At 42.3% G+C, this 12,160-nt stretch overlaps 1 protein-coding gene across 1 annotated transcript in view; it reads left to right on the forward strand.

Annotated features, from left to right (window-relative positions):
* Nucleotides 1-12,160, forward strand: part of DNAH11 (dynein axonemal heavy chain 11) — a gene marked incomplete at both ends in the record, with an annotated part of 114,166 nt that overhangs the window by 60,759 nt on the left and 41,247 nt on the right. Inside the window, 3 exon segments of the mRNA XM_082499153.1 lie at nucleotides 378-442; nucleotides 446-586; nucleotides 3,429-3,597. Coding sequence (XP_082355279.1) covers nucleotides 378-442; nucleotides 446-586; nucleotides 3,429-3,597 — 375 coding nt within the window.

Below are 12,160 nucleotides of genomic sequence, written 5' to 3' on the forward strand. Positions count from 1 at the left end.
AATACATATAATATTAACTCTGCATATAGCTGTATAGTGACTGATTTAATCTCTGTTTTTAGCTTTCAGGAGTATTTATTAAAAAAATAAAAGTATTTTGAAGCCCTGAGCTTCTGTGGTGATGAAGACTTCATGAATGCCAGCACAGAATTAATTAATTTATATACAAAAAAAATTGGGGAAGGCTCATTTTGCTTTAATGTTTTTTACATGCTGACAAGGTTATGTTTAGGGTAGGCTGAAGAACAGCTGTGTGAACAAGGCATCCTTTTTCTGATTTACATAGATATACTTAATTTTTGAAATGTTTCTTTGCTCCTGTGTTTACATTTGTTCTTGTTCCTTGGTTCAGCCACTCATCCAGGACTCCATTTGAGATTTCATGGCTTATGCCCACACCAGTGTGAATATGCTGAGTGCCAAATGCAATTGTAACAAGAGGTGATACACCTACACAACTCTGAAGAGTTTTCTGAAGCAAATCACACTTCATAAAATCCTCCGAGAGAAGAAAAGCAAGGAGATGTTGGGACACGTGGAGCACCTGGTGAATGGCATGCAGAAGCTGAAGGCAGCAGTTTTCCAGGTAAACTTTGAAATTCACAACATTTTATTTCGTTCTTTACAAATAGTCTTGGCATTGTTGCTAATAAAACAAAGTTATTGCAGCACCTTTTCATTAGACTGATTAGTTGTGGGGTGACAGTTTTGTGTTTTATTGAAATTACTTGATTTTGGAAACTGGGTGTTTTTTTTTTTTCTTCAAGTAGAAGCTCTTAGAATCACAGAATAGCTTGGGTTGGAAGTGACCTTCAAAGGTCATCCCCTGCAATGAGCAGGGACATCTTCAACTCGATCAGGTTGCTCAGAGCCCCGTCCAACCTGACCTTGAATGTTTCCAGGGATGGAGCATCTACCACCTCTCTGCCCAATCTGTTTCAGCATCACAACACCCTCATTGTAAAAAATTTCTTCCTTATATCTAGTCCCCATCTTTCCTGTAGGTCCCCTTAAAGTACTGAAAGGCCGCTGTAAAGTGTCCCTGGAGCCTTCTCTTCTTCAGGCTGAATAACCGCAACTGTCTCAGTCTGTCCTCACAGGAGATATGATCCATCCCTCTGATCATTTTTGTGGCCCTCCTCTGGACCCACTCCAACAGGTCCATGTCTTCTTGGCAGGGCTGCTCTCAATCCCTTCATCCCCCAGCCTGTATTGATACTGGGGGTTACCTGGACCCTTGTGCAGGACCCTGCACTTGGCCTTGTTGAACTTTGTGACATTCACATGGGCCCACTTCTCAAGCCTGTCCAGGTCCCTCTGGATGGCATACTGTCCCTCAGGTGTGTCAACCGCACCACTCAGCTTGGTGTCATCCGCCAACTTGCTGAGGGTGCACTCAATCCCACTGTCTGTGTCATTGATGAAGATACTAAACAGTACTGGTCCATATGGACCACTGAGGGACACCTCTTGTCACTGATCTCCATTTGGCCATTGAGTCATTGACCAGTACCCTCTGGATGTGACCATCCACCAATTCCTTATCCACTGAACAGTCCACCCATTAAATCTATATCTCTCCAATTTAGGAAGAAGGATGTTGTCGGGGACCGTGTCTCTTTGAGCGCTTTAGCTATCTTTGGAAAGAAGAGTCCATCCATTTGAGCAAGGACAAAGTCTGGAGCAAAGGGGAATGTAGTGGGGCCACAGTAAAAGGGTAGGAGGCGAAGCAATTGCCTTAGTGAAAAAAAGACCATGGTACAGAGAAGATGCAGTTCCGTACATGAGGATTTTGTGCATGGTGAATGACCAGTGAGGGGTAACGAAGGCAGGAGGAACAAGTGTGGAGCCTTTGCATCAGCTGCTGTCATCTCCTTGTGGGGCTAGTGCCCCTTAGCCCCCAGTCAGTGCTTCTGCCTATGGTTCATTTGTGGCGAGTCAGTCCACAATGACAGAAAGGAGGGGAAACTGCTTAGGAGCCTTTCCCCCTGTTCCATAATCCCTTTTGCAGATGCTGAAGACAAGCCGTAATCCAGCAAGTTCTTTATTAAAATTAAAAGGTCTATGTGTTTCGTATAAAAACTGCAGATGAAATGCTTGGTGCCAGTTTTTGCATAACGTTGCATCTTGGTGCTACTGCACAAGATTAATAATGGGAGCTGGCTGGCTTACTCCCACTTTTCAAGCTGAATACCTGCAGAAATAAATGGTCAACGGAGAAGGGTGACTGCTTTTTAAAAGTCTATTTTTAGCAAGGTATCTCATGCTAGTAAATTATTAAAATGCTCTTTTTCTCTGAATTCTAGTTTGACGACAACCAAAAGGTAATTTGACAATTTCAGGTGCTGCACACTGTGCTGGCAGACGGAGCTGCAGCTCCTCTCTAGCCAGGTACGTGAACACTGAGCCATTTGTATCCTGCACTGTGGAGCTCTACGCAAGAATATCAAGTGCAGCACCCTTTAGTTTTTCCGAAAGAAAAAGACATAAAGTCAGCTCAAATAAATTGAAAAATAAAGTAAGTGGAGAGATATGGGATCTTTACAGTCATCTGTTACAACTCAGTATTACAGCTTTGTCTTCTTATTTCAAAATGGTCAGATTTTGAAAAGGTAGATTTTGTAGGGTTTGTAAGATTTCAGGAGCCCACTGAATAAGCAAAGCCCTCAAGACCTTCCATGTGATGAAAGTTTAAGCCCTCTAATATTTGACTTCCTCTTTGCCTTATCACCCCTATACAGATCAGGTTAACAAGAGCCCCCTCTGGTTAAAATATAGCCTTTTATCATGAATAGCTGCCAGAGAAAACGCTTGGAGGGATAGGGCTAAAAAAATAATAATAATAAAAAAACCCCAAAGAGGTATTTGAAATAATTCCTTTGTATGTGGAAAGATATTGTCACTGGATATTTTGATACAGGTTTCTCACCTGGCAGGCAATAAATTTCTATTTCAGCAAACTAACAGGTAGTCTTTGTTCATCGGTCTCTGAGTCAGTCTTAACCTTTCAGCAAACCTCTGCTGGAACGATCTGCTCAGAGTGATTACTAAGCATTTTCCATAGTCCTTTTGCTTTGACGTTTGCGTCTTCGCTAGGTGCTGTAGCACCACGGAGACGCCTGGTTACAACCACACGCTCAGCAGCTGGACGGGCGTCTGAGCTTCTCGGGGGACCTGCGGGGTCCCTGGTGGGAGCAGTCAGGCTGTTCTTATTAAATTCTTTATGTCAACAAAATTCTGTGAGCTACAAACAAGGAGCTGTCAAATGGAAATGGTAAAGAAGGAAAAGACAACCCTTTTAGTACTGAGACCTGCAAAATGCCGGTTTTGTTTTCAGTGTAGCTTTTGGGGGCTTATGTGGTATAATCTTTCCAGACCATACCTAATGACCCTTGCTCCTGAATAACACGTTACCTTTTGCCCTGTAGGTAGAAGATCTAAAATCCAAACTTGCTTCTCAAGCGGCAGAACTGCAACTGAGAAATCAAGATGCTGAAGCTTTGATTGCTGAGATAGGGTTTCAGATTGAGAAAGTGAGCCAAGAAGAGGCCGTTGCAGATGCAGAAGAGCAAAAGGTCAGTCTGATTCCCCCATTTAGTGCTGCTGAGCTATATTTAGCACAAAATAAACCTTTTTAGGTGAACAGTTTTGAACAACTTCCTCTCCAGGGAGCATAAAGTCTAAAGAATTATTATACTTACACATGTAACAGCATTTCACACCATGATTACCACTTGACCTTTCTTTACATTATGCCTTTTCCCAACCTTTTAGCTGTTTTAATGAGATGAAAGAACAATAAATACTGAGCTCATTCAAGCATTTAATGGATGTGGATCTTGAGAATCAGACCTATTTGTAATACAGTAAAGGTCAGAGAGTCAGCTCTGAGCCCTTCAGATTTCTAAAGGCTTTGAGGCTCTAGGTAAATTGAACAACTCAATTGATACAGAAGGTCATTCCAGTATACCGCAATATTACAAGGTGCAAACCTTGAATTTTAAGATTATAATAGCATTCCTAATTATGTGTGTCATCAGTCTTGAATCTTCTTTTTGCTCTCAGTTCAGCCTATTAACATTAATTATCAACATCCATGTTGGAAACGTAGAAGTTTACATGCATTAGTCCTCACCACAGAACAAATAGAAATGCATAATTTCATCTGGACTCTAAAGTTTTCATCTACTCTTACAAGCACAGTTTTTGAAATAAAACACCAGCAGTGTGGAATGCTGTAAACTGGAGTTCCTTCATCTATGAATTCCAAAGGGCTCGTTCTACTCTTGGCATTTTGCTACAAAACCTGATGTCCCTTGTGTCATTTTTCAACACTGCAGAGAGAAAATTCTAATTGGCTTATGATAGTTGTTAATGCCTGATTTTGAGCTATGGAAACTTCAAGTTGCCAAAAACTTTGTAAACAGTTTTCAGATACTGATCAACAGGGAAGACTGTACTCTCTGAGCAATCAAAATGGTCCTTTATTCTCTTCTGTTTGGTTCTTAAAGACATCTTATTAGTAGTTGATATCTAATATTTGTGTCTCATTCTAATTTTATTGAGGGAAAAGTGATTTTCGACACTGACAGAAATGAAGACTGGATCAGAACCTTTATATTTCTTTGGATTATGCTAATTATGGACTTTATAATTTTGTTTTGCTGATCTGTATCTTATATAGGACTTAAAAATCACTATGAAGTTTAAAGTTCAAATACTGCAATTGATTAAACTTGCACAGATTGGATCCAACAGCTCAACATCCTACCAACCACTTTTCAGTGGTGCTTTCCCTGAATTGGTTCCATATGCTTTTGATGGATTTGGATGATCAAAATACACCCTTAACACAATTCTAATTACTTCATTAAGCAACTAGGTGAAACACACAGAGTGATTATCGTGGGATAATCACATCTTTGGGACACTTTGTTTCAGGGATGAAGTTCAGCACATGACACTAATGATTACCATACTCCCCTGTTCATTACTTTATTGCAATTCTGAAATGTTTTCATTGGAAATGAAAGTTTCATTTTGTGCTACATTAATCTAAAACTATTTCATAAGGCTGATGATGTTTTCTACATATTAATCTCCTACAATTCTGTTATAATAAAAAAAAAAGGCAAATGAGAATACATCTTCCAGCTAAGTAATTTGTGAATACTCTTCATAATTGATTAAATTTGTCACCCTTTAAAAAATTATCTTGGCTTTCCTGTTCTATAGATTTCAAACTGGAGTTTATAAGTGTTTTTTGAGTTTTACAACATTAAGCCAGTAAACATCTTGGAGGTATTGCCTTAGAGAGAAGCACTGCCTAAGAAAAGGTGAAGAGTGGAAGTCACTTTGGATCAGACTCATCAGGAAAAGTGGGGTCAGTCTGGATGCCCCATAAATGTGTCAGAGCTACATACCTGTATAGTAATCAGCAAGGGTCTGAATATGAACGTGACACTGCTAAGGTTTTAAAATAGTGGGCAGTAACACTGCAGTCATTTTACTGGCCGTTTGTATGCTCTGCATGATGCCAGTGGGGTTCTGCTACAGACCACCTGACCAGGAAGACCAAGCGGATGAGACCCTCTGTAGACAGATAGGAGCAGCCTCGTGTTCATGCGCCCTGGTACTCGTGGGGGACTTCAACCACCCTGGTATCTGTTGGAGGGACAGAACAGCAGGGCACAAGCAATCCAGGAAGTTCTTGGAATGCGTTAATGACAACTTCTTTCTCCAAGTGGTAGAAAAGCCAATGAGGAGAGGAGACATGCTGGACCTTGACCTTAACAACAAGGAGGGGCTGGTGGGAAATGTCAAGCTCAAGGGTAGCCTGGGCTGCAGTGATCATGAAATGGTAGAGTTCAGGATCCTTAGGGCAGTGAGGACGGTGCACAGCAAGCTCACAACCCTGGACTTCAGGAAAGCAGACTTTGGCCTCTTGAGAAATCCACTTGGTAGAGTTCCGTGGGATAAAGCACTGGAGGGGAGAGGAGCCCAGGGAATCTGGTTAGTATTCAAGGATCACCCCCTCCAAGCTCAGGAGCGATGTATCCCAACAAAGAATGTCAGGCAAAAAAGCCAAGAGGCCTGCATGGATGAACAAGGAGCTCCTGGACGCACTCAAAAACAAAAAGGAAGCCTACAAAGGGTGGAAGCAAGGACATGTAGTCTCGGAGGAATACAGAGAAACTGTCTGAGTGGCCAGGTATCAGGTTCGGAAAGCTAAAGCCCAGATAGAATTAAATCTGTCCAGGGACATCAGGGGCAACAAGAAAAAATTCTATAAGTATGTCAAAGGTAAAAGGAAGACTAGGGAAGATGTGGGCCCTCTCTGGAAGGAAACATGAGACCTGGTCACCAAGAATATGGAGAAGTCTGAGGTACTCAATGATTTTTTTGCCTCGGTCTTCACTGACAAGGGCTCTAATCGCACCGCCCAAGTCACAGAAGGCAAAAACAGCAGCTGTGAGAATGAATAACCAACCACTGTAGATGAAGATCAAGTACGAGACAATCTAAGAAACCTGAAGGTGCACAAGTCTATGGGACCTGATGAAATCCATCTGTGGGTCTTGAGGGAACTGGCGGATGAAGTTGCTAAGCCACTTTCCTTTATATTTGAAAAGCTGTGGCAGTCCAGCAGAGTTCCCACTGACTGGAAAAGGGGAAATGTAACTCTCAGTTTCAAAAAGGGGAAAAAAAGAAGACCTGGGGAACTACAGGACAGTCCGTCTCACCTCTGTGCCCGGCAAGATGATGGAGCAGATCCTCCTGGAAACTCTGCTAAGGCACATGGAAAATAAGGAAGTGATGGGTGACAGCCAACATGGCTTCATCAAGGGCAAGTCATGCCTGACAAATTTGGTGGCCTTCTTTGATGGGGTTACAGGGTTGGAGGATAAGGGAAGAGCAACTGACTTCACCTACCTGGACATGTGCAAAGCTTTTCATACTGTCCCGCAAGACATCCTTGTCTCTAAATTGGAGAGACATGGATTTGGTGGATGGACCACTTGGTCAATAAGGAATTGAGTGGATAGTGGCATCTAGAGAGTAGTGGCTCAATGTCCCGATGGAGATCAGTGATGGGTGGCATTCCACAGGGGTCAGTATTGGGACTGGTGCTGTTTAACATCTTTGTTGGCAACATGGACAGCGGGATTGAGTGCACCCTCAGCAAGTTTGCCGACAACACCAAGCTGTGTGGAGTGGTTGACACCCCAGAGAGGCAGGATGCCAGCCAGAGGGGCCTGGACAGGCTTGAGCGGTGGGCCTATGCAAACCTCATGAAGTTCAACAAGGCCAAGTACAAGGTCCTGCACATGGGTCGGGGCAACCCCAAGCTCAAATACAGGCTGGACAGAGAATGGATTGAGAGCAACCCTGAGGAGAAGGACTTGGGGGTGTTGGTTGATCAGAAGCTCAACATGAGCCAGCAACACACACTCACATCCCAGAAGGTCAACCATATCCTGGGCTGAATCAAAAGAAGCGTGGCCAGCAGGTCGAGGGAGGTGATTCTGTCCCTCTACTGCACTCTGGTGAGACCCCATCTGGAGTACTGTGTCCAGTTCTGGAGCCCTCAACATAAGAAGGACATGGACCTGTTGGAGCGGGTCCAGAGGAGGGCCACAAAGATGATCAGAGGGCTGGAGCACCTCTGCTATAAAGACAGGCTGAGAGAGTTGGGGTTGTTCAGCCTGGAGGAGAGAAGGTTCTGTGGAGATCTTATAGCGTCCTTCCAGTATTTAAAGGGCGCCTACAGGAAAGGTGGGGAGAGGCTTTTTATCAGGGAGTGTAGCTATAGGACAAGGGTTGATTTAGGTTAGATATTAAGAAGAGATTCTTTATTGTGGGTGTGGTGAGACACTGGAACAGGTTGCCCAGAGAAGTTGGAACCCTGGAGGTGTTCAAGGCTAGGTTGGATGGGGCTTTGAGCAACCTGGTCTAGTGGAAGATGTCCCTGCCCATGGCATGGAGACTCAGAACGAGATGATCTTTAAGGTCCTGTCCAACCCAAACCATTCTGTGATTCTATGCCAGCCAGAGTGGTTTACAAATCAAGATGTGTATGCCATTGCCTTTTAAAATGGGACCTACCGCTTCAAAGGAAGAAAATACGTAGAGCATGGTGTAGGTGTATGGTCATAGTGATGCTAACTGAGGATTATGAGAAAAGATGGATCCAGACTGGCCAACTTTTTTATTTACTTCCCTCTGCTGAAGTACATTCTGTATTTACACTCTACTCATGGTCTGATTACTACGGGCACACTACTTCCAGCTTTTCTAACAATTTAGCCATCAGTGAAGAGCTCTGTACTGTAGAATTTATTGATGTGAAAGGGACTAAACTTCTGGAGACAGGGATGAAAAGATCCTTCATCTTTTTGTTAGGGGAAGTAGATTTGAGAAATGCTGTCCTAAGGCTTATTTGCAACCTGCTCTGTTTAATTTTTCCTCCCTTAAAAAAAATTGTCTTGTCCCAAATTTTTGGGGGGCATCAGCAAGCAAAGAATAACATAAGAAAAAAGACAGACATAACTATAATGCAACTTGTGTGACTTAAATTAGCTGCTTGTTTTAATGGAAAATACCGTGTCACGTTAAAAGCACTATGTACTGTGAATGTAATGCTCATTCACCTGGTTACGTCCTTAAAAACTTAAACAGAAGGAGCATTTGGCTGTTCAAAACTTTTCGCTTTAAGTTAATTTCAATAACATGGGTCTCAAACCATGTAAACCAAAACAAAACTGCAACTATATATGCAGTATTTAATTTTTAAAATACGTTATGGCTAAGACGCAAGCCAATAAATATTTGAAAGTTCACCCTAAAACCTACATCACAAAAGATCGGGGAAATAATTTTATTAATAACTTTTCATTTGTAATGCAATGCATATTGTTTTTTAATCTTTGTAATTTCCATGGACAGTGTCTGCATGTCCCCCGGGTAATAAATGTATACATGGAAGGTGCATAGTGCTTGATCCAAGTATTAACATCTTGATCACCGTAATATCCTCTGTCTCTGTAATTAGACTTTGTTTAAGCAAGACCTGACAAGAGATGAACCTGTGAGATGTGCATGAGGTAAAAGGATAAAGATGAACCAAATTCAACTAACTTCAGCCTCAGGCAATGTATTCTTAAAAACGTGTAGGATAATCTTCCAAATACGCAATTGCAGATGATACAGAACACCCTCCAGGGTTACTCTACCAGATAAATTCGCACCAATGAAATCACAATCAGCTTTTAAACAGATAATTAAATCCCTTCAGAAAGTTGTGGAGGGCTCAGATTTCACTTAAAACTCATGCAGGCTAATGTAATGTCACTCATCTAAGCCACTATTAAGCCAAAATAAGAGTTTTGACAAATCTGCTTAGACTGGTATTTGTTTAATTTCCAAGCCTGAAATTGAGTAAGTACAGTGTTTTCATATAGGATATTTCCTTTTCTCCTCTTCTCTCCCTTGTTGAGGCCTGTGGGTTCGGACTTGGAACTGAGGAATTAAAAGAAAAAATCAAATGTACCAAAAGATGGAGCTTGGTTTATCAAATATGATGTATTTCCCTATACTCCAAAAATGCAGTGAATGTTGTACTGGTTAGGGAAACCCCCAGTGCAGAAATGACCATTGTCTCCCTGGTATTTTCTCTGATTTTCTAAAAGGGAGCCTTTTAAAGGGGAAAAATGGGGGGGGGGGGGGGGGGGGGGACGGACGGTGTCCTTCTCTTCATTACTAAATCTCTCACTTTTGCAATATTATACAGTCCTAAACAGATGTCGTTCTAAATTTTTCTATCTCTACAGAGGTGATCTTCAGATTCCTCTTGGCAGCCAGGAGCATTGACTATTTGATGTGTCCTCACAAGCTTACAGGCTCCTTTTTTCAAAAGCATCCATGTGCATAGGTGATATTCCACATCCATGCAGACGTGCTCGATCCCAGTCTGGTAGAGAGGTACATCTACTAGACAGACGGTCTTCATACTAGCAATTTTTCAGCAAGACATATTAAAAGCTTATCTAGAAGACAAATATATATACACATAAATATATATTACCCTTCTTACAGCAGTACCTCTCTTTTATATCCTTAGATATATAAGATATATGTCCTTAGATATAAAAGAAAATAGGAAAGCATTACTTGCAATATTTTGTGTTGTAGTGTCCTATGCAAGAAAGAAATTGGGCATCACACACAATCTGTTAATCCATTTGAAAAGTGTACGTGGTTGATTACAGTCTCACCGAAACAAACAGAAATTGTATAAAGCTGTCGCATAGTCCTCTCACAACATTGTGGTGGCAGTGTGTTGTCCTTCATTGCCCCGAAGGAGAGGAGACTGTGCTAAGCAATAGTTAGGTAATTAACCTGAGAGGTTTAGTCTTACAAATGCTGAACTGATCTTTGAGAGACCCGTATGCCTTTCACCGTCAACCTGATGAGCGCTTCCAAAACTGTGTGAAAGTGCCATATTTTCTTTAGTAAGCCAAAGGTAAAACATTTTTTTTTCAGCAGGTTAGCTACACATATGTTTAACATGACAATAAGAATATGCCAGAGTTGTGGAGGCCAGAATCAGAGCAAACTGTGAAGACTTGTGAAGAATTTGAAAAGTGAGTATTTCAAGTATAAACCATTTTTAGCAGATAAAGCATTAACACCTGTTTCTTACTTTTCAGTTTGCAAAACTGACAGTGGAAGATGATGGAGAACACCCAGTTCTTATAATAATCCAGATAAATATTCTTTGTGATGATACAGGCATTTGTCCGTAAGTATAAACAAAAATGGTTTCTGGTATGCCAATCCAAAGCTATTCTGTTTCCTATTCATCTCTTTTAGTCTCAGTGTGTTTTTTCCACAAAGGGGGTAGTCAGCAGGTTTCCACCTCGTTTCTCATACTATTGTCCTTAAAAGGGCAGAGCAACGTGCAGGGATGCTTCATGATTCAGAGCAGCAGGGAAGAAAGGAACTTCGTATACTGAATTTTCTCTCTGGAGTGATGAGAATAAATGTGATCTAGCTACACAGAGGTTAAACTACTGCTTCAGTAGAAATAGCAGATACGATATAAGGTCATAAGCCACTGAGAAACCTGTTAACTTCTAATGATTGTAGATAGTTGATTTGCCAACACATCCCTCTGTCTCTGGCTCTTTATCACATTATCCTCACTACATAAATGGCTTCACTCCTGAGCAGCTGTATGTGCTAACTAACACAGAGGATACAGGAGCTTTACTGAAGCGAGCGGCGACTGCCATTTGGAAGTCCTGGCACTGCAAAAGTCAGCTGTCATTAAGGGTCTGGCCCACCAGCTCTTAGAATCATGGAATCACAGAATGCTTTGGGTTGGAAAGGACTTTCAAAGGTCATCTAGTCCAACCCCCCTGCAATGAGCAGGGGCATCTTTGACTAGACCAGGTTGCTCAGAGCCCCACCCAACCTGACCTTGAACGTTTCCAGGGATGAGGCATCTACCACCTCTCTGTACAATCTGTTCCAGCATCTCACCACCTTCATTGTAAAAGATTTCTTCCTTATATCTAGTCTGAATCTACTCTCCTTCAGTGTAAAGCCATTACCCCTTCTCCTATTGCAACAGGGTCTGCTAAAAAGTCTGTCCCTATCTTTCTTCTAAGCCCCCTTTAAGTATTGAAAGGTTGAAGTAATGTGTCCCCAGAGCCATCTCTTCTTCAGTCTGAACTATCCCAACTCTTTCAGCCTGTCCTCAGAGGAGGGGTGTTTCCATCCATCTGATCATTTTTGTGGCCTTCCTCTGGACCCACTCCAACAGGTCCACATCTTTCCTGTGCTGAGGACTTCAGAGCTGGATGCAGTTCTCCAGGTGGGGTCTCACCAGAGTGCAGTAGAGGGGCAGAATCCCCTCCCTCAACCTGCTGGCCACGCTTCTTTTGATGTAGCCCAGAATATGGTTGGCTTTCTGGGCTACAAGCACACATTGCTGGCTCATGACCAGCTTTTCACCGACCAGTCCTCCTCAGGGCTGCTCTCAATCCCTTCATCCCCCAGCCTGTGTTGATACCAGGAGTTGCCCCAACCCATGTGCAAGACCCTGCACTTGGCCTTGTTAAACCTCATGAGGTTCACATAGGCCCACTTATCAAGC

This window comes from Vanellus vanellus (assembly GCF_965231255.1).
Source record: "Vanellus vanellus genome assembly, chromosome: 2".
Taxonomy (NCBI): domain Eukaryota; kingdom Metazoa; phylum Chordata; class Aves; order Charadriiformes; family Charadriidae; genus Vanellus; species Vanellus vanellus.